Genomic DNA, 26,301 nt, shown 5'->3' on the forward strand with positions numbered 1-26,301 from the left:
TCTCTCTCTCTCTCTCTCTTATTTTCCATCTATGTGTTATTTGATCTTTTATTCGGTATATAGTAAATGAAGCTGTGTAGTACAATGAATATCAGTTTTCAGGATTATAATAACAATTTTGATCAATTCTGTGACATGTGGCAACAGCGCTTTTTCCCCTTCATGTTGCCACGTCGTGGTGTTGTCACTGGTGAGACTAGTGGGGTGGGGGATGAGTAATCGTTGTTATAATCCCAAAAAGTGATACTCATTGCACTATATAGCTTCCTTTACTACATACAGAATATAAAAGAATCAAATAACACATAGATGGGAAATGAGAGAGTGAGTGAGTGAGTGAGGCATGTACTTGTTGATTTAGCACGACGTATGCCACATCCAGAATGGACTTCTTGCAGCGCACAGACTATAACACCTCTTCTTTCTCGATCCTGCGAAGGAACCCGACTGTGCAGATGAGTGTGTATGTGTGTGTGTGTGTTTCAAGGTTTACCATGTGATTCAGTAGGTGTGTTGATGAATGTTTGCAATAATTTAAATCGCACTTCACTCTATTTGATATCCAACTAAATTATGATGACCTTGGTTGATATAACTTAATCATGATAAACTTACTACGAAGATGCACTTTGATTTTATTTTTGCTGACGTCAGACGATGCACACACACTTTTTTAAATTAATAAAATCGTCTGGCGGCACCTACAAGGAGCACCCCTGAAGTGAAAGGGTTAAAGCTGAATGAAAAAATCGCCTGACTAGTCAGAATAGAAGGACAAATTATTTCATGGAGGGAAAAGGTAACTCATAGGGTGTGGTGGCGGAAGAGGGGGTGTAGGAGGAGGAGAGTGGAGGAACAACCTTGTGGAAGACTGAGTGTGATGACTCACTTCCCAGCGTGGAATTCCTTGCACGAGGGGCGGATTTTTTTTTTTTTTTTTTTTTTTTTTTTTTATCCGAAGCAGTGAGAACAACCCGAGCGAGGCGTAGCAAAGCTCAACTTCGCTGTGGTTACGGAGAGACTTTGTAGAACGCAGCTCGTTCGATGTGGATTCATATTGTATTTCATCAGAATAGTTACGATGTCTTGGTGTTGACCACAACATGTGGTGTGTCTAATGTTTATGTTTACGACGTAGGTGAGGTTAGTTGAATTATAGCCATGAATCCAGGATTTTTCAGTGGGTTGTTAATTATAGTCAGAATCTCGCGGTCGCCTCGTTTATACCGAAGCCAAAATAAATAAAAGTATGTCCCGAGGTTGTCAGGAGGCGGGGTTTGTGTGATGTCATGTCGTTTCGTCTTCGTCCGAAACCTCGAAGTCTGACAACGACGTGACGTCATGACGTTTCTCGGTAGCATCTATAACAAAAGGGAAACAGGGTTGTAGTTAATATTTTGAAGTTTCTGGAACTGTTGGCACAAGGTCAGACAAACGTGATAAACCGCGTCAGCCTTGGGGCCATGGAATTCGGAATTCACTAGTAGTGATCCTCAACTTGTGGAAGGAGGTTGGGGCAGGGTCTAAACAAGAACAGATCGACTCGCTTCAGAAACGAACGAAATGACGTCATGGGGAAGAGCGATTGACTCGGAACCGCGACTTGAGGCTTGTCATGACATAATCGTTTTCTTCCCCGAAGTGACGTGTCCTGTTCTTATGTAGACCTTATGGGACTGTCATATGTGTCAGCTCATCTGAAAAAGAAAAGAAAAAAAACTCGTAAGTGATGTAAAGGGTGACCAGTCCTCGAGGTTGAGTGTGACTGCTGTCAACGAGGTCGAAGTTGACTTGCTGAGGCCAAAGTCAGACTTGGACGTGTCAAGTACGAGGTCCGACTTGGACCTAGAGAATGACCCAGGCGTGCGAAGATGGACTTCAGGACCATTTAGAGTGCGAGAGGGGGCAGGGACGTGTCGAGATGTTGAGCGGAGGACATACTCGAGGGAGGAGGTGGTGTCGGGTTCGCAGAGGACAGAGGGGTTCGGGAGATTATCACGTGATGACACCACGTGACGAGGACGAGAAAAGTCGCTACGTAGCAATTCTGGAGAGAAGAGAGAGCTGCACCTGGAAACTGTAGATGACTGGAACAGAGAAAGAGAGAGCTGACGGGCATGATGGAGAGGAGACTGGAAGAAGAGGAGGGAATAGGGAAGGGGGATTGTCTGGTACTTTACTAAAGGAAGAAAGGATTCCTCTGGATGTTCAGGGGGTAAGGCTAACTCAGCTGAATAGAATTCCCAGCTGGTTGTAGCCAGAATAGATGAGCAAATAGAAGAACGCAGAGTTGATTTTAAGGCCCGTCTACCTTGTCAATGGCACCTGTGGTGCTCGATTATGCAACCCCCGGAGTTTCGAGGGATGAGAGTGGTGAAGCATGACAAGAGACCAGCAATTTGCTCAATCACAATGCACGGACTCCTACGTTCTCCTCTACCCGGTGTGTCGTACGGTGATATGGTTTAACGTCACAAACTCCCTCCTATCGGAAGGCTAGGACGGTGCCCCTCACAGAGGGCTTTGTAGCGTGGAATTTAGTGAACCACGCCTTTGGTTCAACATCGCCGGTGGCAGGATTCGAACCGCAATCCCCTCGACCTTCGCTCAGGCAGCGAGCTTCCCGTGCCGTAAGGTACGTCTTGCGTAAGTACACCAACTCCCAGGGACTTGCAAGGCCGTATGCTCCATGATTATCAACATTCTACCCATTTCCTACTGTATAACCCATTCACCGGGACATCTGCCGAAGAAATGAAATGTCTAATTGAGCGTTTCTCAACCTTAAGGGTTCCCCGGAACCCTAATGTCCCTCAAAAGGTCCCTAAGGGTTCCGCGAGAACAAGTGAGATAAGCTAATGCACTTTTTATTTTTTCATATACGTAATATGATTAAACACGGACGACATATTCTTGGTTATTGTAATAATGTAATATAGACATCATCCTATTTAATCTATTATGATGAAAATCAAATGAGAAAGATATGGTGTATATATATATCTTTTATTTTCGCAGGGGTTCCTTGAGACATGCAATTTATTTTAAAGGTTACGCAAGGGTAAAAGGGTTGAGAAACGCTTGGCTGATTCAATGCAGACGTTTGTGTGGATGGTAACTCTCACTGCCAGCGATGGTTCTTCGCTTGTTCGCGTCTACACGATCGTTTCCCGGGTACTCGCTGTTACCATGCTTCAACCCCCCCCCTGTTCACACAAGCGGTTTGAACCGCGGCGGTTCAATTACAGTTTAAATCCATGGAGGCGTTCACATACAAACGCGCAGTTTTCCCTTGACGATGCGGTACCGCCGCGGTTTCCGTGCGGTTCAAACCGCTAGTGTGAACAGGGGCTTAGTATAGACGGGCCTTTATGTTGGTGAAGCCCTTCCGTGCCGGGTGGCACTTTTCCTGCTGCCTTCAGGTGATTTTATTCGTCTTGTTGCTATCCGCCTCGGTATAGTGAATGCGGTTTTAGATATGGACCCGTTAGGAGAGGTTGTGGCCTCCGTAGAAGAAGTAGGTCGGGAAACGGGTTTAAGTGTAGTTCCGGGTTCTGAGAACTGGAGCCAGTTCAGCAGAGGGGAGCTCACACCTCTCCCCTCCCCTCAGGTGAAAAAAAAACGCTTGGCGACAGTCAGAATAAAAACCTAAGTCGTAAATAAAGGGTTAATCGAGTTAGATTAAGCCCTTTCGCTTTGCGGGGAAGAGGGGGAGTGGGTTTCCTTCGGTTGAATAAAATCGCCTGGTAACAAATAAGATGCCTCAAAAAGGATTGAGGAAGAGAGGTATACTTGGCGTTATTCTCTTCTTTTTCTTGTGCTTCGGTGTCAGAAGACAGAGTCCAGCTTGTGTACAAAAAGCCTGTAGGTTTGTATAATAGTACCCGCTTGGAGATTGCATAGGAACACCCGGAGACGAAGTGTGCAAGGTTGATTCATTGTTGCTGACCAGAGTAGACTTGACGTCACCCTTTATATCTTTTACGATTCGTCGTAGGACAAAACGACGTGACGTCACGCTTAAGCCCCGCCCCCTGTACTGGAAGAGAGGTTGTATGTACACACAAAGACTTTGTATACACATGCACTTGGACTTTGGAAATGCCCATAAGGAGAACTGAGTAGGACGCAGCTCGCCACCCCTGGGCAGAAGGATCTTGTATAACTGTGGCAGGGTCGTCGCTGGGCAGGGCAGTGGGCGGGGCATTATGCAACCGCTCCTCTCCGCCTCAGCTTCCCCGTTCTCCTCCTCCCGTCCTCCTCCTTCTACCTCCTCTTTCCTCACCTTCTTCTACACTCGTTCCCTGCAGCGTTTGACAGTACTACTCTGAATTTCGTTTTTTTTTTTCTAAACGTTAACACGTTTCCGCTACAGACTGGGTAGATGTCTTGGGAATGAATGAAATCGCCGGCGGCGCCTGAGATAAAACCAAACTGCTCCACTCAGGATACCAAAGAAATGAATTACACAAGCTGAAGGAAATTCGTAGTGCAAGGGTTTAAGAGTCCTGTAGCGAGAGAGAGAGAGAGAGAGAGAAGGGTGGGGGAGAAAAAAAGAGAGAAGTACAGTATTTGCGCGGACATGAACAGGAAAAGTGCACGCACGCACGCACGCACAGGCGAGGAGAAGGCGCGAGCGGATCAGCCCAATCAGCTGTTTTGATCGATCGGCGCGTCGGAACAGCTGTCGGGAGAACCCCACCGGCCAGCGGCCCACCTCTGCAAACGCCCGTGCGTCACTCTTGATTAACGTGGGTGTTTTGGCCCATGTGTCACCCTGCAAGCACCCTCTCCACCCTTCTTCCCATCCTATTCCCCAGCCCCATTCTCCACCCCCATTCCACCATCCCATCCCACCTTCTCCACCCCTCCCACAGCAGCTTTCCACCACTTCCCACCCCTTTGTCACCTCCATTGCCCTCGCTGCTCCAAACCATCGACACCCCCCAAACACACACACACACCACCATACTCGATCCCTCTCACCCACATATTCTTCTTCTTCGTCTTCTCCTCTTCCTCCTCCTTCGTCGTCTTGCTCTTCTCCGCCTCCTCATGCTCCCTTATTCATCTTCTTCACTTTCTTAACCTTCTTATTCTTCTTTTTGCTTTCTTCTTCTTCTTCTCCTTTTCCTTCACCCTCGTATTCTTCTCAATTTTCTCATTCTTCTGTCTCCTCGTTTTCCATCCCCGAAAGTCCCACAATTCCACGTCCCTTAGGCATCCCAATGTCTCCCTATACCCCCTCATCATTCCATTCTTCCACTCATTCCACCCCCCTATTGCACCTCACGACATTCCACCTCCCAACCCCACACCATTGCGCATACCATCATTCCACTTCTCAACGCCTCTCCATCCCACATTCATACCACTTTCATTGCACCCCATAACACAATATATATCGCTATACATCATTCCACTCCATGAAATTCCATTGCTTTTCGCAGCAGTCCACTATGTTGCAAGATGATTGAGGGGAATATTCAATCCTTTAGATGTCTACCGTGCACACGGGCGCACGCACGCATTTGGTGCAGGATAGAATGTCCGTGGTCTTCAGAGAACTCCCAAGGAGTTCGACGTCTTCAGAGAACTTTCTTTGAAGTTCGACGTCTTCAGTGAACTCCCAAGGAGTTCGACGTCTTCAGAGAACTCCCAAGGAGTTCGACGTCTTCAAAGAACTCCCAAGGAGTTCGACGTCTTCAGAGAATTCCCAAGGAGTTCGACGTCTTCAGAGAATTCCCAAGGAGTTCGACGTCTTCAGAGAATTCCCAAGGAGTTCGACGTCTTCAAAGAACTCCCAAGGAGTTAGACGTCTTCAGTGAACTCCAAATGAGTTCGACGTCTTCAGAGAACTTCCTTGGGAGTTCGACGTCTTCAGAGAACTTCCTTGGGAGTTCGACGTCTTCAGAGAACTTTCTTTGGAGTTCGACGTCTTCAAAGAACTCCCAAGGAGTTCGACGTCTTCAGTGAACTCCCAAGGAGTTCGACGTCTTCAGAGAACTTTCTTGGGAGTTCGACGTCTTCAGAGAACTTTCTTGGGAGTTCGACGTCTTCAGAGAACTTTCTTGGGAGTTCGACGTCTTCAAAGAACTCCCAAGGAGTTCGACGTCTTCAGTGAACTCCCAAGGAGTTCGACGTCTTCAGAGAACTTCCTTGGGAGTTCGATGTCTTCAGAGAACTCCCAAGGAGTTCGACGTCTTCAGTGAACTCTCAAGGAAGTTCACTGAAGACGCCGGACGTTCCATCCTGCACCAAATACGTGTGTGCGTGTGTGTGCATGCTAGACATCTGAAGGATTGAATATTCCCTTCAATCATCTTGCAACAACTGTTTCCCCCCTCCCCTCATCATTCCACCCATCACCATCATTCCAATCCCATGCCACACGCCGTTCCGACGTCCCTCATACCCTTCCGGGTGCCCCTGGGGACCCCCCTCCCCACAATCGTCTCGTTCTCCTCCCTCTTTAGTTGTTAATTATTCCGAGTCATCCTTTCGCTCTTTCGCTCTTCCTCTTTAGAATTCAATTTCTTGTGCTTGCCTTTTTCTTTTCTTTTTTTTCCCTCCGACTGTTGGAGCAGATTTGCTGGCCCGCAGCCTCTGGGAAGGACTTCGATTTGATGGAGGAAAATAATTATCAGCCATGGTGATTTTACTGCGGAAAAAGTTCTGGAGGTGAGCGGTACCGCCGATTAATCGGAGGTTGGTGGAAAAATAACCTTGAGATGACCCCCCCGCCCCACCCCCAGTATCATCGACGTCCTCGCCCATCGACTTTTCTGTCACCCCCGTCCCCGACCACCTTCTGTCCCTCTCCCCATTAATCACTTTATGTCACTGCTTTACCACCTCGGCCACCGTCTCATCAACTTTGTCTGCCTCCTCCTCCTCCTCCTCCTCCTTCTCATTCTCCTCCTCGTCTGCCACCAGTACCTCTACTGCCCCATATCTTCCTCCTTCTCCTCACCCTCCTCCTCTCCTCATCCTCTCCTCGACCCAGCCTTTCCTCCACCCCACATTTCCTCCCCTCCCCCTCCTCACCCTCACCATCTCCCCTCCATCTTGTCTTCAGTCATCTTTCCTAATAGCCTGGGGGGCCGTATATATAGAGATATCACGAGTACAGGTAGGAGCCCTTCTATTGGCCCACATCGCTTTCCCTTCCTCTCCTTTCACGGCCAAAACCTCCCCTACCCTGATGTGTATGTCCTGTTCTGCCCCTGGTCGCACTTGTACTATTCTCCCAGAGAGTGATACTTCACCCCCAAATAAAAAAAAATAAAAAAAAATCCCCCCAACCCCCCTGACCCTCATGGCATAACCCCAAAACCTCTTGACCCTCATTCCATTTTTACGGCTCTCCCCGCCCCTGGAGCTTCTCTTAGTTAATTCCTCCAGAAACTAGCCTGTCTCTCCCCCCCCCTCTCTCTCTCTCTCTCTCTCTAAATCTCACGTTTCCCCACCCAAGTCTCACTCTACACCTCCCCCCACCCCACCCCCACTCCCTCTCGGGTATCACGGTACCCTTCATCATACTTTGAATACTTCAACCTTCCCAAAACTCTCCTTGTCCCTCCCTTTAATTCGCTTTGCCCTCCTCCTTCTCCTACTCCTCCTGCTCCTCCTCCTCCTCTTTCTCCTCCTCCTTCACTTTCTCCTCTTCCTCCTCCCCTCCTCTTCTTCCTCGCAAATCTACCTTGTCCCACAACTCTCTTATCCCCATCCCTTCTGACTGTTTCCATCCCAGACCCCATCTATCCCACATATGACATCCCACTGGTTCCTTCAGCTAGCCCTCTTGCCTCCTACCCACCCTCGCTCCCACTGACTTCTTGAATCCCGCATCCTCAGTTGGCCAAGTTCGTTTGCACTTCCGTCGAGCTTCTCTCAATCACGGTTCCTCTCGCACCGACCTCCTCTTTGTGAGGCACTTGCTTGTCAATAGTATCCAGTCACCCCGGGTAACCTATCCGTCTCGATGATACTCGGTTCCATAACCCTACGTCCTCACACTCCACCGTCGCCATGTGGTGTCTTGATACCGGCTTCCCCAGCCTTCCCAACTCCTTCCCCACTCGCTGACATCATCCCTCTCGAGTGTGACGTGTTTTGACGCAGCGGGCTGGTGAGTGAGCAAGCGAGAGGGCGGCACGTCCGGGGAGCTGCGGCGGCGGCGGCGGCTGCGGCGGCGGCGAGGGTGGTGCTCCGATGACCTTGGAAGGCGGGAGCCAGCTGCCGGATTCAGCGTCGTACTTATATGGGGGTCTGGGTCCTGAAAGGGTGCCTCGCAAGACCAGATGCTGCGCCTGCCAAAGAAACACACAAGAGGTTCAGTTAAGATGTAACGAAGTCTCCTGCGTATGAATTTTAGCATTTGTATTAAGGCATGTCCTTCTGTACGCTCTTGCATGTAGGCATACACGCACACACACGCGCGCGCCCGTGCACGTATTTTTCTTCGTTGTAGAGCGACTCTCCTAATAAGTGGAAACTAGACAAGGAGGGTTGTCAGGTTACCGTACCTGAGAGAACACCCCACCTACCCACCCACCCCGAAACCTAGTTGGTCATAGAAATTTTCCCTGAATCTCGTTAAGAGGACGACCTAAACCCATGTTACACTAATGACATTTAACATCTTTCTTTGCAGACGTCTGGAATATGGGTTTGGGTTTTCAAAACAAAACAAAAGAAAATAATTTCGTGTTCATGAACTCCATGTTATTTCCGTTTGTCGCGCACTTTTTATCTTTATTACAAATTAAATTGTTCTCGCTTTTCTTTTGTTACGCATTATATTCTCTCTTCTTTTTCTATATTTCCATTCTTCCCCAATTTGACTCGTGCTTTTTTTTATTATTTCATGTAAATATTGAACAGCCATGGCAACATTACCCAAACATTCTTTGACTCGGCTTCCGGTTCTCCATATTTCCATTGTTCTCTGTTTTGATTTTTTCTTCCCTTTCTTCTTTCATGATTCCATAAAGATGTTGAGCAACCATGACGACAGAACACATCATTCTTCTTGGCTCCGTTTCCATTCGAAACCGCTCAGCATGGCCGTCACACATGGACTGCGTCCTCACGTCCGCTTTTCACTCCCGCCAGCACCTTCCCGCTCACCCAGGCATACATGTTATCCAAATCTATGAAAACCGAACACAGTTTCACGCCCTCCCCTCCTCCCTTCTTCCCCTCCTCCCTTCCTCGAAGAATTTATTTGTTTTGCACTTGAACTGCATCTCCCCAACCTTCCCCACTTGAACCCCCCTCGCTTCATCATGGTCTGTATCGACTTGCGCATCCTTTCAAACAATACGGAGCACAATTCTTATGCATTCACTATTTTAGGGACTTTGTGACACCCCTTACAGACCAGAGTCACGCAGTATCATTTTATGACTGGAAACTAAATTCCACTCAAAGAATGCGAATCATTTCTAAACCCTCCCTTACCTCTTTCCAATACCACTTGGCGACAGAATCATATAAATCGAGAGCCTAGTGTACTCTGGAGGACATTTCAGCCAAGTTAGTGGACAGACGATGAAGTGTCCTTCATGCATCCTTTCTCTCTTTCTCACTTTCTATCTCCCTCTCTCCGTCTTTCCCCCCTCTCTTTTTCTCTCTCTTTTTCTCTCTCTTTTTCTCTCTTTTTCTCCCTCTTTCTTTTTTCCTCACTCTCCCTTTCTCCCCCTCTCTTTCTCCCCTGTCTTTCTCTCTCTTTTTCTCTTTCCCTCTCTCTCTTTCACCCTCTCACTCTATTGTTCTCTCTCTTCCTTTCTCTTGCTCTTTTTCTTGCGCTCTCTCTCTCTCTTCCTGTCACTCTCTCTTTGTGGTTCACGGGACTTGCGCCCACCCGGAAGGAAGGCGCCCCTCGACCCGAGGCAGTGCCAGGGTGAGGATCCGCCTTCAGGAAGTCGAGTGCCGCTCGGCCTCGCCTTCTCTAGTGATTCAGTTCTGCCTGAAGTCTTGACTCTGAAGCTAAGGACATTGGCGCTTCAACCGTTTTGCTGCATTGTGCGGACGCAAAGTTTATTCTCTGCTATTCTGTATTCACCATTGCATAACTTAAACTCCGAGGATTTATTTACTTATTTATTTTATTTTTTGGTGCATCTTACATTGAATATGATAGCTGCCGTCAGTGGATTTTATTCAGTTGAGGCTAGCTTAAGGGGTTATCACACTAGGATATAATTCCTTCAGCCTCCGATTAATCGGCGGTACCGCCAACCTACAGAACTTTTCCCGTCCTAAAATCACTATGGCAAACTATTTTGTATACTCGACAATTTACATAGAATGTCATTTGATATACTGGAGGAAAAATATTTTCCTTCAGCATATCAGATTCCTTTCCGAAAGCTCCGGGCTGCAAGTCTGCTCCATCAGTCGAAGGAAAATAGCCCAGTGTGATACCTCCTTCACCGAGTGGAGGGGTGTCACGAAGATGAATTCTCCTGGATATAAGTAAGGGACTTGTTCACAGATGGCTCAGTCTGGTGTCAGATGGCAGTAGCACAGCTGGACCCGAAGTGTTATTCTCGCCTGAATAAAATCGCCTGCCGTCAGCTAGAAGAAAAAGCACGAGGACACTCCTCGTCGAATCAAAAGGCTACGTGTGTGTGTTCGTATATGCGTCTCGCGTTTTCATGTTTGATTGGTTTGAGTATATGTGTACAAGTTTATGTGCATGTATGAGTGTGTTAGTATTTATATGTATGAGACAGACGGACAGACGCACACAGATGGATGCCAACCTAGCACACACACACACACACGCGCGCGCGCACACACACACACACACACACACACACACACACACACACACACACACACACACAAAACACTACCTACACTTGGACCCATTGTTTTGTCGTTGCTTGTTGTCCTGGGCATCCGTGTGTTCGTTCGTGTGTACTCCATCTCCCTTCTCCCGCCTTGTTTACTCGGATGAAACCCGTGTGTGTGTGTGTGTGTGTGCGTGTGTGTATGCTAAACAAAGAAGGCGACCTGATTCGCTAGGCACCTCCATAAGTGATTAGGATCATTTACAAGGAATAATTTGCGTCATTTCCTCTTCCTTCCCAACTCCCCCCCCCACTCTACCCCGTCCCCACCTTACGAACTTTTTCTCCCACCCTTCCCCATCCTAGGTCCCTCTCCGCCTCCTCCTCCTCCTCCTCCTCCTCCTCCTCCTCCTCCTCCTTCTCCCTTAGCCGCGGTCTGCCAAACAGGTGAGGGCTTCAGGTAAATATTTGGTTTGAAGCTTTGGCATCGTGGTTCATCTCCCTCTTTCTCTCTCTCTCTCTCTCTCTCTCTCTCTCTCTCTCTCTCAATCTATATTTTACGTCACCCCCTATCAACGCATCTCGAACTGATGTTCCCACCTATCTCCCCCCTTCCTCCTCCTCCTCCTCCATCTCGCCGGGTGTGTGGCGTACCCCCGTCAGATGTCCAAAGAACTTGCGAAAGAAGAAAGAAGAGAATTATTTCCTAACGGGGCCCTCTTCCCCGACTATATAAACCATTGCACTACTTTCGTCACCATATATCTCTTCTTTTTAACACATTCACAAGATCGTAGCACTTGCAAGCACGGAGAACCTCAAGAAATAAAAATAATGATAAATAAAAATGCAAAAAATAAGGACATATCGTCACCCGAAGTGTAGTGAAATAAATGGAAACCGAAGTATCCGACGTCGTTGAGAAAAAAATATCATGTGGCTTGAAAGAAGGCGAGATAGAGAAGCACTATCATAGATGTTCAACAGTGCTTCTATACTTGTGTACAATTTCGCGCCGGGAGAGAGAGAGAGAGAGAGGGGAAGGCAGAGGCCGCTCGCTGCGTGGCAAGCGAGGCAGCGACGACGGAATGTTCTGGAAGGCGACTACCGTTGGTCACGCGGGAAACTCCGAGACGACGGAATGGGGCTAGGATGGTCATAGAGAGGTTGAACATCAGGATTACTCTACCTGGAAGATGTTCAGAGGAGGAAGGATAACGAGTGAGGGGGTTAGCTAGGACCAGAGATGTCTATTGCAATAGTTGTTATTTTTCCACAATACGAGTATTTCTAGATTCGACATCCTACGTCATCTTCAGTGATTCACCCTTTTTAAGTGTCGGTGATGAGATAAACAGTGAAGATAAATATTTCGCTATTAGATTGAGGCAAACGTAAATGGAGGAGGAGGATTTAGTGACTGTAGTGGAAAAGAAATTACAGGGCGGAACTAAAAGGTTCAGAAGAATTGTTCTATGCGGTTTAGTGTTGTGGGAGCACAAGGAGGTGGGGTTAGGTCGTGGGAACTGGAGGGGCAAGGCTGGAGACGTTATCCATATTCTTAAAGAAATGGGAGTTGTCTGACCCCACAGTTTTAATGTTTTCTGGTATATCGTTTGAGTTTTAAAATTATTAATAGTGGTAAATAAGCACAAGACATCATTAGATTGATAATTGTGTGCGTATGGAATGCCTAACTAGCACAGGAGAGGTCTTCTGAAACGAGACGTCCAAAAACAGAGGGAGGGACATACCCGCCGCTTTTACTGGTTTCAAGTTAAGCACAAATCGTGAAAAGCGAAACCCTCATCTATATATGGATATATATATATATATATATATATATATATATATATATATATATATATATATATATATATATATATATATATATCCGTGCCTAACTTTATAACTTTTCAAGTGGCGGGGATGCCCCTCTGTTTCTGGACGCCTCATTAATGATGTCAGTAGTTTGAGATTATATGTACTGTTTAATGGCGAGGTACGAGGTGTGTGGATGTTTATGAAGACAAGGATACCACTTGGTGAGGTTGAAGGAACAAGAGATTTATTATGAAATTAATGGCTGTTGTCCACAGTTTGTGGTATCACTGAGCATATTATTATTGTTTATATGTATATATATATATATATATATATATATATATATATACATATACATATATATATATATATATACACACATATATATACATACACATTTATACATACATATTTTAACAACCACAATGCACTTTGATTCTAAGCCATCAACATCAGGAGACCCGAAGGAGGTTAACATGCAGAAATTGAAATGCGGTAGGCCTACTGCTAAGGAATCGAACCCGGCTGGCGCATGACAAGTGCTGTAGTGACTTACCGATGGCTTAGAATTAAAGTACATTGTGGTTGTTAAAATGTATCTCTAATCACTGGAACCCATTCAGTGTTGTACACACACACACACACATACACACACACACATACACACACACACACACACATATATATATATATATATATATATATATATATATATATAGATATATATATATATATATATATATATATATATATATATATATATGTATGTATGTATGTATATTTTTTCTACCACGATTTGAATACAGAACACATTGTAATATCGCTGAGCATATTGTGTGACTAAGCGATTTGAATAATGAATATATATTATAGTATCCCTGACTTTTGTAACTTCACTTTTTGAATACCAAATGTATATTGTGCAGGGCTTGGGTGCAGCATTGAGCCTTAGCTCGAGGTGGGAAGATATCATGTATTTGGCCACTGGACCATGAACTTGGCAGGCAAAGAAAAATATTCACATTGTTTTGCCTTGCTGTCGGGGAGGGCGGGTGAAGTCTAAAGGTTTGTTTTGTTCGGTGTGATTACTAGCCAACTACCACAGCCGATGGCTGATGACGCGCATCCTACTACCTGGCATCATATTTGGGTAAGCGCGTTGGTAGTTTCGGTTGAAATGATCAGCCTCGTACTTTGCAGCCCGAAGCAAAACAACCCCATTCAGAAACGAAGAATTAATGCTTTAGACAATCGTTTGACGATCATCGTTGAGCGATTATCATACAGAGTAAAATGTACCATAAGTGAAAACTGCCACCTTGTCCTTCACCCCCACCACTCAAACCCACCACCGCTCGGAAAGAAATGCTCTTTTCCGTGTGTTTATATATATATAATATTTATTCATTTTTATCTATTTATTTATTTAGTTGCGGTTCTGTTTCATTCGTTTCACGAAATCACGATGTACAAGAGAACCAGGCTTACACGGGCCTCATCATCGCCGCCCATTGTTCCAATAAGAATTACTTCGGTATCGTTTTATTTTTCAAATCTCCAAACATCAAATTACCTTTCCGAATGTTAGACATACTGTTGAAATGTTCTCAAAGAAATCTAGATTTCTGTAAGCGAAATTTCATTCTAGTTATTCATATGGAGGATGGAGATAGGATGTAGGAGTAAAAAATATCCCATGAGATAATAACCCCATTAGAGCGCGCCTAGGCGAACGGGAATAGTCCACATATTGCTGCCATATATCAGAGTACACGCTCCCCCTCCCCAGTCTCTTCCCGGGGATTTGGACGCTGCTAAGCACCTCCTGGTGTACACACCATATTACTTCAGAGCCCAGACACGGTGCTTGATGGTCCGTATTCGTAAACTTGGAAGTTTCCAAGTGTTGAGTTGACTTCTGATTCTGTCCCTCCCAGAACAATGGAATGTTTCTGTTGGAAATCAAAAAAAGGTTATGGCATATCTAATATTCGGAATGGAAAATTATAATGTCGAAAGTTCCAGATACTGGAATGATTTGGACAATATTCGTAGGAACCTTTCTTTAAAAAATGTGTAATTGGTTTGCGATTTTAAGAAAGTTCAATGTGCAGTGACACTTTTTTATAAAAATTCGTCGATTCCATTCTTTTTTTTTTTAATAGAAACGCTCTTGTCCCATTCATATTTGCAATAAATGAATAAATAACTGAACGGGTAAATAAGATAAGTAAGAATGACAATAAGAAAATAAAAGTTACCTTGACTCTCTCAAAATTTCTGGGACTTCAGAATACGCGAAGACGAAGAAGTCCAACAGTTGGCATTGATACAGGGTGTGTTTGCACCCACCGCCGTTTGCTCCGCATTGTTGCAATTCTTCAAGGAAGCCAGAGATGCCGGAAAAAGAAGAAGTTGACTTTGCGGAATGAGATAGACGTTGCAAAAGTTGGCGGGGAAAGGAAGGGAGGGGAGGGGTGGGGTGGGGTGGGTAGGACTTCTTCTCTCTCCTGCCTCCTCACCGCAAGTAGGAATTCGGTGAACCGGTTCTTCTCTCCAGTAAAGACGACGACATCGGGGTAAAGTATCATCATCAATTGGGAACATACGGCAGGGAGCGCGTTGCATCACTCACACGCCGACGCCAGTCGCCACGGTCTCTCCGAGGAGAAATCTCCCATTCAGAAACCCTTCTCATTCCAAACAACTCTTGGCAGGTTCGAGCAACTTGCTATAGCCATGAATTCTGTGGGCGGCGTCGTCCCCTTCGTCTCCTCCTCCATCGAGGGTTGTTTCTTGAGGGATCAGCATTGAGGGATCAACCCGTAGTCGACCTTCACGAGATATGCTGGTAACTGGCTTAAACTGAGTCTCACAGTACAGTCTCTGTACAGTCTCGGGCTTAGAATGTGACAACTCATAATACGTAAAAAAAAAACGAAGTCTTTCTCTTCAGGTGAGTAATCGATCAGTTGCAACTCGATAACGCATCAAAAGAGCTTGCCTCGGACCGTAGAAAGAGTCTCGCATGCTCAGTATCGATTGAAAGTAATGATATTAATAATGATTTTGGTATGGAGAACCACAAATGCTACCATGCTTTAGATATCAACCGACTCTGTATATATACACACACACACACAATCATCATTATCCCTATATTGTTAATGATATTGTGAAATAGTAAATTGCCGACTAATATTTCATTATTTATAGGGCGATTTACACAGTACCCATTAGAAGGTTGAGTTAGACAGGGGCTACGGTAAATGGGTTAGCTTTGGGGTAATGAGGCGGGAGGATACAAGTAAGATGAGGAGAAATAAGGGAGGAAAGGAAGGCGCATGATGAGATAGGAAGGAGTTTGGGGCGGGGGAGAAGATTAATAGATGATGAGCTGGGAAGGAGGTTGATGGGGTGAGAAGGAAATGCAACTCCCATGTTGATGGGGACGATTAGGTAGTGGGGGAGGGGGGCATGATTGCGGGGGAGGGGAAGGAGGGCATACATGTTCTGGAGAGAGGAAAAAGAGTGAGAGGTCGAGGGGTTTGGATATATTGAAAATGGAGGTAATTGAGAACGAATCATGTCTGCTTGTTTAGCTGCAAGTCTGATGGATGCGGGAACTAAACGAGCTCGAGCTCAAGAACAATTGCTTTAGCATTCATAGTATATTGACTCAAATATAAATGAGAGTTGCGCTGCCATCCGAGGTAGATGAAATCAGGCCCTTCTTCTCCTTCTCCTCCTCCTCCTCCTCCTCCTCCTCCTCCTCCTCCTCCTCTTTCTTCTTCTCCTCCTCCTCCTCTTCCTCCTTCTCCTCCTCCTCCTTCTCCTCCTCCTCCTCCTCCTCCTCCTCCTCCTCCTTCTTGTTCTCCTCCTCCTTCTTCTTCTTCTTCTTTTTCTTTTTCTTTTTCTGTGACTGCGGTGAGATCAAATATATTTTTTTGATAAACTACAAAGTTGAACACAAATCTTTCACCTGCCAGCTTACCCCCCCTCTCTCTCTCTATCTCTCTCTCTCTCTCTCTCTCTCTCTCTCTCTCTCTCTCTCTCTCACACACACACACACACATACACACTCACTCACAAACTTTCTCGTATTATCTTTTAAACCCTTGGTCACTGTTACATGAGGACAAAAGATAAATGAATTAAATACTAAAGATAAATGTAAAAGAAAGACCCACGTGACAAGGAACGCTGGGGACCAGATGTAACACCAGACGCCACTCCCCTCCCCACAGCCCCTCCCCCCAGCCCCTCCCTTCCCAAGAAAGGACACGCCCCCTACTATGCCTTGTCGCCTGTAGAGCAGTTCGTCACAATGGGACCAAACGTAAAGGGGTTGGGGGCGTTATTCTTCTTCTTTTTCTTTTATTTTCTTTTTCTTCTCTTTATACTTTTCTTCCTCTTTTTCTTTTATTTTCTTCTTTTTCTCCTCTTTATACTGTTCTTCCTCTTCTCTTCTCCTTCTCTTCTACAAGTTAACAGCTCATAGAAGTTTCACGCATATACGCTAAACTGTATGGACTGGGGACCTGCGATATTCTGCAATTCAGAGATTTTTTTTTCTTTTTTTTCGCTTTTTTCACACCTTTTTTTCGTTGTCACCACGTGACGGTCGCGGTAATCCAATATGTTTGCGTCGCGCTTTGAGCAAGCAGGTTACCCGCACTAGAAAAATAAGAAATATTAAAATGTTTAAAAATTAAGGTACGCACACACATACACACACAGTTATATATGATTGTGTGTGTGTGTGCAAGCAAGCAAGCATGCATGTCTGCACCAGTATTAGAAGCGCCATCTTGCGCTCGTGAACATGTTGAAATTTTCACTCTTGTGACAAATCTGATTTTATGGTGTTGCGGAACACCTGGCCACCTGCTCTTGCAATTGGCGGCAAACGTGCCAACATTTATTCTGGTTAAAAAGACGTTTATGTGTGCGCGCGCGTGAATATACAGTTCTCTCCTTCTCTTCCTTCCCTCCTTTCCCTCTTCCCCCTCACAACCTCTCGACTTCCCTCCCACCCCCCCGTCTCTCCCTTCCTTCCCCTGTCCTTCTCGCCTTCCTTCTCTCCTTCCCTCCCTCCTTCCCGTCCCTCCCCGCCTCCTTCATTCCGTCCTTCCCTCCTTCCCTTCACTCCCTAGCTTTCTTTCCTTCTCCTTCCTTTCCTCCTTCCTCCTAATCATTCAGAGCGGGTCAGCCACAGGGCTTGTTTTGCCGTGGACCCCACACGTGACTGACTCCCACCCCCTCCATTCCCCCCTTCCATTCCCCCCTTCCATCCCCCCCTCCATTCCCCCCTTCCACCCCACCCCCTCCATTCCCTCCTCCCTTCCCAGGTCCCTTTCACTTTTCGGCCTCTTTTCACGTATTTTTCCTCCCCAGAACACTCCCTCCCCCCAGACATGCACACGTAACTCCCCCCCCCCCGCCTTATTCCTCCTCATCTTCTTTCCTTCTTCTTCTTCCTCTTCTTCTTGTTAATATTATTGTCAGTAGTAGTAGTAGTAGCAGCAGTAGTAGTAGTAGTAGTAATAGTAGTAGTAGTAGTAGTAGAATGATCTTTTTTTCTTTCTTTCTTTTCCTCTAACCTCTTTCTTCCTCGTCTTCTGCTTCTTCTTTTTACGTTCCTTTCCTCAATAAGGCGTCTGTTCCTGGGTTCTCCCCGTGAAAGCGCATTTGGTGTGTTACGGTGTCCGCGATAGCCGTGGTGCCTCGTAAGTCTTAATGAAAAAGAAGGGGGGGGGCACTCCCCACCCCTTACCCTCCTTCCAGATCAGTGGGTCCTTGCTATCGAGGGTCCAGTTCAAGGTGGGACCCAGCAGGGATATTTTAGGTGTGTATTGTTGTAAAAAAAATACATCCAGTGTGCCGAACTGAATGGGTTGTTTTCATGTACGTTCAGCTTCAACATAACAATGCAGGGGACATGAATGTGTATACATGTTACAGAAATAGCTGCTCTCTTATTTTTTTTCAATTGTCGATTATTTCGTTGCTGTAGGGAAGGTCTCCAAAGTGATCGATATCGACCGAAGGGTGGGGTTCTATGCGACTATCTAAGGGGTCGATAAATGGGAGTCAAAAGGGAGTAGGTAGAATCTATAACCTGTGCGCTTCAAGGAGTGCCAAATCAACCTCAGTACATCCCTCTCTCTAAGTTACCAGGCTTCATGGGGAAAAAGCGTTGCCACGTGTTATTGAATATATTGAAATCGTTAGTGTAATCCTAAAAAGCAATACTTATTGTATATCATATAGCTTCTTTTACTATATACAGAATATAAAACAATAGCACATAGATGGGAAATAAGAGAGAGAGAGAGAGAGGCTTGTACTAAGGTTGATTTGGCAGAATGACTAATAGTAAATCGCGACGTAAGCCATCCTGAGCCGACTCCATGCAGCGCACACACTTTAGGCTAACCTAACCTAACCTAACCTAACCTAACCCAACCCAACAATTCGGAGTGGGGTTGTTTCCAACAGTATTTGTGTTTCCAGTCACCATCTGCTCCACACAACTGTCCCACAATTTTTGTACATTTCTTATGATTTCAACAATAACAGTAAACTGTTTTTTTTTTTTATATTTTGTTTATATTTCATGAGAGATACTCACAGGGTGGTGGTAATACAGAATAACAGTTTCCTAAGGCATGGTATGCAGTTTCTCTTAATGATGTATATGAAGGTTTGCTACGCAGTTCCCCTTATTTTAATTTTTTTATTATGAGGTATATATATATATATATATATATATATATATATATATATGTATATATATATATATATATATATATATATATATATATATATATATATATATATATATATAATTTTTTTATGGGAGTGATAAATAAAAGTTGACATACTGCTTTAGATTTTCCTCTGGGTGTCCTTAATAAAGCCATTTCAACACTCATTGATTATAGATAATGAAAAAGTAATTAATTATAAATAATAACTAAAAAAAACACGTTTATACCAAAGATTAGTGCGTTAATAATAGTGTTGTTCCCCCTACTTATGCCTACGTTTTCTTTGGTGAGGGAATGACGTCACAAGCTCGAAAACTATTTATTCCAGCGGCTGCCTCTAGGTGTTGTGGGGCCATAGCTCACTGGAGGAAAAAACTAGAGCAGCATTTCCCAATCTTTCCCGACCCTAGCACCCCTTATATTAAGGTCTAAGTAGTCCAGCACCCCCTAACTAATGTATTATTACTAGAAGGGTAGAGAAAAGTATGAGGGTGCAAGCACCACAGTTTGGGAAATGCTAAATAGAGCGTGCAGTTCAGGTTAGGGTGTGTAGATGGGTGAGAGTTATTGCAGTGCATTTCTCTCCTTTTTAACTTGGCCTTTCGCATTCAGACATGTTTAGTGGGGCTATACTTCTGTGGAGAGGTGGTGGAGGGAAGACGTGTGTAGGAGTTACTGGGATGCCTAAGGGTTGTTTTAGAAGGAAGGAGGGAGGGTGTTGGAATGTGAAGGCCAGGAACGGAACAAGGTGCGTGACCCATAGAAGGGCTTGGAGGTGCCGGAGAAGGTGTTTGAAGGAGTGTTAGGTAAGGCTAAGATATCGTGCTTCGCTTATCCGTATGTGGTGAAGATGATTTGTGGGTACAGCGTGTAGTTGTGAAAGTCCGTTTATGTTATGGTCTTCTCGTGGCTGATTAAGACAACCTGCAGAAAATATCGTTGGCAATAGGATAGATACTGTGGACAATGTCTAATGTGTTGTCCGTCCACGTTTGTTCACCTAATAAACAGTTACAATGTCTACAACAGATCGACAGATTTTGACACTATAACACTCAGGTATTACATCTAAAATGTGTACATCTTTCGATCTTTCCCATTTCCTATAGTCCCATATAAGCATTCCTCTTGTAATTAAAATTATTCTTGTAAATAAAAATAAGTGAGAAGTGGAGTATGTATATTTACATAGCCGTGATAAATTGTGGGTCAGGATTGGTTGTCATTTAGAGTTTGAAAAGCTGGAAGAGGAATTCGCTTACTATATTCTAGACCAGCTTCTCAACCAGGGTTCCCCAGAACCCTAAGGTCCCCCAAAAGATCCCTAAGAGTTCCGCGAGAATAAGTGAGATAAGCTAATGCACTTTTGATTTTTCATTTAATTTCATAAACCTAATATAATTAAACACGCACAACATATTCTTGGTTATTGTAATAATGTAATATAGACATCATCCTATCTAACCTATTATTACGATGAAATTAAAATGAGAAAGATATGGTAATTTTTTTTTTTTCTTTTAATGCGCAGGGGTTTCTTGAGACATACAATTTATTTTAAAGGTTACGCAAGGGTAAAAAGGTTGAGAAACGCTATTCTAGACTCTCCAAAGGACAATAGATCAATATGTCTGATAATTGTATAGGTTCAAACTTCTCATAGTATGTCATTCATCTTCTCGCTATATGACACAAGAGTGTCATATAGATATTCGAAAAATGAAAGATTTTAACCTAAGTCGTTTGTACGCAAACGAACTCACTTGAGTTGCGTGTGTGTGACAGGCTTGGTGATGCACTACATGTGGCGTGTGAGGAAAATGGCGAGGGACATAACCTCTGGTAGAGGTGAGTGGGATTGCCAGAAAGGGGAGAGTGAAAGAGTTATCACACTGGGCTATTTTTCCTCAAACCTCCGATTAATCGGCGGTACCAACCTCCAGAATTTTCCTGCCGTAAAATCACTATGGCAAAATATTTTGTGTATTCAAAAATTTTACATAGAATGTCATTTGATTTATTGGAGAAAAAACATTTTCCTTCAGCATATCAGATTCCGTCCCGAAAGCAAACCTGCTCCAACAGTCGTAGGCAAAATGGCCCAATGTGATGACGCCTTCAGGGGTGTTGATATTGGTGTATGTTTCTGCTTTGTCGTTTGCATTTGTGTGCGTGTATTTTGTTTTGCGTTTGGGCTTGTGTGAGTGTTTGTATGTGTGTCTTTTGTTTATGTTTCTGTTTTGTCTTTTGCGTTTGTGTGCGTTTCTTAATTTTGCAATTAGCGTTTGGGCGTGTGTGTGTTTGTATGTGTGCCTAATGTGTGCGTATGTTTCTGTTTTGTCTTTTGCGTTTGTGTGCGTTTCTTAAGTTTGCAATTAGCGTTTGGGCCTGTGTGTGTTTGTCATGTGTGCCTTTTATTTTCTGTATGTTTCTGTTTTGGCTTTTGCGTTTGTGTGCGTTTTTTTTTCGTTTGGGCCCGTGTGTATTTGTATGTATATTGTGTGTGTGTGCGTGTTCCCCTCAAGTGTTTTTACGTGCGTGTCGAGAAGCCAATGTTTGTTGATCTCTGGAGCGATGCGGAGACGACTGAGTAGACGAACGGTATCTTTCTCGTATTTACTTACGGCCATGGAGGCATAGCAGACGAGTGTGTGTACCTACACAATGCAATCCATACTGTAGGGACACCCTTGCGGACCAGATCCACGCAACGCTTTTATGATTTGTGATTATCCCAGACACAGAAGAAAAAGTCGATGATCATTTGTAAGTTCATTGCTACGAAATACAACACTTTGAATATACTTTGGCCCTTTCCACACTAGCGGTTTCAACCGTCGCGGTTCAATTACAATGTAAGTCAGTGCAGGCGTTCACACACAGCCGCGCAGTTTTTCTTTGACCATGCGGTACCGCCGCGGTTTCCGTGCAGTTCAATCACAATGTAAGTTAGTGGAGGCGTTCACACACAACCGCGCAGTTTTTCCTTGACTATGTTGTACCGCCGCGGTTTCCGCGCGGCTCAAACAAACCGCTGGTGTAAACAGAGCCGCAGACATGACTTGCACGTATAATGACTCTCTCTCTCTCTCTCTCTCTCTCTCTCTCTCTCTCTCTCTCTCACACACACACACACACACACACACACACACACACACACACACACACACAGACACACAAAATGCCGTGGCCCAAGGAAACACTCGCCATGAAACAAACGATGACGTCACATTGAAAATCATTACGTCATTATTTACATCAAAGTTGAGTAATCAGTAGATGAATAAGTAGATAGATGAATAGAAATGTGTAGAAGGTCTTCAAAAAGAAAAACAACCCAGACGTTGAAGAATTGGATTTGGTTCGGCGACTTTGAAAGCGGCATCTGCAAGTCGACCTGTTGGATAAAACTAGCAGCGTGTAATTTCAGCTGATAATTTTCAGGCGATGAAGTTTCAGTTTACGGTGACGTCGTGAGGTCATTGTCGTGCTCACGGAAAAGAAAATAACTCGAATAAAGTCGCCTGGTGACAGACATAATATTGTAGTGGAGAAAAGTATTCACTCCGGCTTTTCATTCCTTACTCCTTCCACCCACTAAGAACTTGAGAATGGAGGAGACTCCAAGAGACTATAAGGCCTACACTAGGCAGTTCCATGCCCATTGCCACCTATCATCCCCATCCATAAAGTTAAATAGCCTTCTCCTAAAACAACCGATAGTTTCAGCACTCACTACGTGGTTGCTAAAGTCTGTTTCATTCGTGGAAGATCAAAATTCCGACTGTCTTCTGAGCTCAACTGTGGAAATAACGAAGTGGTCTTCGAGTTTCCCTCTTGTTACACTCCACAGAAACTGCGAAAACAAGTGGAATCAAAAGGTCATGAAAGTGGAGGAAAGTAGTCAATTCTTCAAGTGGCTGTAGGTGCTACGACTGCATTTTTAATTGTTTTCAGAACGTATTTTGATTTTTCTGTGTAGATTATACACACTCGCGTATACACATGTGCATACATATAACACATGAACACACACATATACACACGAGCACTCACACATGCACACACACACTATGTATATGAATACATAAGTATTTTTCCTAGAAAAACCTTGAAGTGGTGTGTATTTTCACAACATGCTTGGTTCACGGTACAAGTTACTCAGATTTACGAAAGATTAAAGCTTGACCGATATCGTGGAAAATATGTCGGCGACTCTTGAAAAGAGCGGTGTTGAAACGAGACTTTAGCAAGAATTGCTGCGGACACAGGTCTAGGGCGGAGGAGATCGGATCCTCTTATTAATGCAAGGCTCACGATATGACTTGGTGGTCGGGGAGGGGGTTGGGGTTTTTTTGGCAACTGGCGGAATTTTTTTCAGGGGTTAGTGTCATCGCCGGAGGTTCCTCATCGTGTGGCGAATCTCTCACTCTACTTCCCTCCTTCTCGTTCTGTCTTCTCTCTCTCTCTTTCTCTCTTTGTCCACTGTTTGTAAAGGTCATCAGTGGATATTGCCCTTCCCCGTACTCCCCCCTCCTTCACTTCCTCTCCCTGCCCCATATTCTCTCTTCTGTCCCTCTCTACTGTGTCTCAGTCTCTCTTGTTCTCTCTCTTTTTCTCTCTTCCTCTTTTTTCTCGCTCTTTTTTCTGTTTCTCCTCTCTCCGCTCTCTCTCTCTCTCTCTCTCTCTCTCTCTCTCTCTCTCCTCTCTCTCTGTCTAATCCAAATTGCACATATTCGTGTTTTTTTTACACTAATGTAGTGAGTATTTTTAGTGGAAGATCTGTCATTCCCACAGGTCCGGAGAGGCCTTGTTGTACACGAAAGTGAAAGCAGACAGCTACAGGTCCTTGATAAACAAAGAGGACCCGACGAGACCCCCATGAGCATGTCATGCTCAAGTCATTTCGGTGATATACTGTAGGCGGTGTGGCCTTGCTCATGGAAGTATGCGTAGTATGTTGGCAAGGGCTTGGAGGTACGAGTATGTCTTGTGAGTGCTTGTGCCAGGTGGGCAAAGACGAGGAGGAAGAGGGAGGACCAGTGTGTTAAGCTCCCGTCACACATACGCGACTCAAATGAGTTCGTTTAAGTATAACAACGATTTCGGTTACAATATTTGATTTTTCGAATCTCCAAATGTCAAACCACCTTTGCGTCATATATTCAGAAGTTGAGTGACGAACTAAGAGGAGTTAAACCTATACGAATATTAGACACATTGCTGAATCGTTCTTAGGGAATTCTAGCGAAGTCGTCTTCTAGCTTTTCAAAATCACAAAATTTGACGAGAATCTTGTATGTCTGACGGGGTTGAGGGTCGAGGGAGTACAGAGTTGAGGGTTGAGAGGAGAGTAGTTTCAAAGGACCTGCTGCCCATACACGATCAGTTTAACTGTACAGTTATCCCAGTTTCACAGTATTGATGGAGCTTTGAAAGGACAGTATCGCTTCAGGAGTGTGTCAGTGATACTGATACCGCGTAGAGGTTGTTTCTGGCAGAGTCAAAGAGGTGAGAGGATCAAAGAGGAGAGTGGAAACGCTCTTTAGATAAAGACAGAGCAAACAAGACTATGGAACACTATTGAAATAAAAAGGTAAAACAGAGTGGGAAAGAGGTGGAGGGTAAAAGAAAACGGGGCCCCTTCTTGCGCCAGCGGTACGTGACGTGAAAAGGAGAGGAGGTAGGGAGTTGGGGGAGAGGAGGAGGGATGGGGGGGAGGGGAACTCTCAGAGGTAAAGGAATGGCGCGTACTCGAACCGCGGGATTAGCAGGTAGTGCACGTAAGGCTCTGATGTTCCTTCAAATTTACTTTTTTTTTTTTTTCTAGAGGAGGTAGGAAGAAATAACCTTGTCAAGGGGTTACACTGGGCTATTTTTCCGCCAACCTCCGATTAATCGGCGGTATCGCCCACCGCCAGAACTTTCTCTACCGTAAAATCACTATGGCAAACCATTTAGTTTTATAAACAATTTACATAGAATGTCGTAGGAAAATGATTTTCCTCCGTCATATCAGATTCCTTCCCGAAAGCTGCCGACTGCAAATCTACTCCAACAGTCGGAGGTAAAATAGCCCAGTGTGATATCATTTGACGGGGTAGTGGATGGACAGAATAAAACTGAACCACAAATCTGTTTGAATGTTTGTTTACTTGTTTTATTATTATTTTTTTTTTCAACGTCATTGCTGTTACTATTTTGATGTAAGTATTTGTTCTTGGAGGCAATAAAAGTGGTAGATGGAGACAGGATGTTCATCGAGGTATTGGTGAGAAGGGTTCACACAGTGTTCACACTAGCGATTTGAACCGCGCGGAAACCGTGGCGGTACCGCATAGTTAAGGAAAAAATGCGCGGTTGTGCGTGAACGCCTCAAATGACTTACAATGTAATTGAACCGCCGCGGTTCAAATCGCTAGTGTGAACAGAACCTCGCAGTAAGGGAACGGATGTGGCGATAGTGGTAGAGGGATTGGTGGTGGTTGTGGTGGTGTGTCTGTAATGGGAAAAATATACACGAATCGCATGGTTCGATTACAAAAAATACACACGGAAATATACAATGGCAATAACAAAATCAATATACAATAATAAGTATACAATACTACAAGTACGTATGTATGATATACAAGGAATATTCAACGCTACCATTACATGTCAGAATTGGTGGAGATTGTAGGTAGGGAGCACAGGTGCCGTTTTGGAGAAGAAAGGTGGAGCGATGAAGGAGGAAGAGGAGGAGGAGGAGAAGATTTTTCGTGTAAAACACTAATACGCCACCCTCCCCCATTCCCTCTCCACCAACATCACCATTTCTCGTCACCAGGACTTTCATCTGGTGCAAAATCTTCACAATTAGGCACCTTACTACAATATGCTTTTCCTCCTCCTCCTCCTCC

General features: G+C 44.7%; 1 protein-coding gene across 3 annotated transcripts in view; it reads left to right on the forward strand.

Moving 5' to 3' along the window:
- The window catches only part of LOC143026528 (uncharacterized), a 170,620-nt gene that overhangs the window by 40,931 nt on the left and 103,388 nt on the right, over window positions 1-26,301 (forward strand). The window contains exon 2 of one of the 3 annotated variants that reach the window (XM_076187079.1): window positions 21,185-21,247. The exons of the other annotated variants lie outside the window; for them this stretch is intronic. Within the exon in view, the coding sequence (XP_076043194.1) occupies window positions 21,185-21,247 (63 nt within the window). The remainder of the gene's footprint in view (window positions 1-21,184; window positions 21,248-26,301) is intronic. 3 annotated transcript variants of the gene reach the window in all.

This window comes from Oratosquilla oratoria, chromosome 6 (genome assembly GCF_046742065.1).
Source record: "Oratosquilla oratoria isolate Oo_2021 chromosome 6, ASM4674206v1, whole genome shotgun sequence".
NCBI lineage: Eukaryota > Metazoa > Arthropoda > Malacostraca > Stomatopoda > Squillidae > Oratosquilla > Oratosquilla oratoria.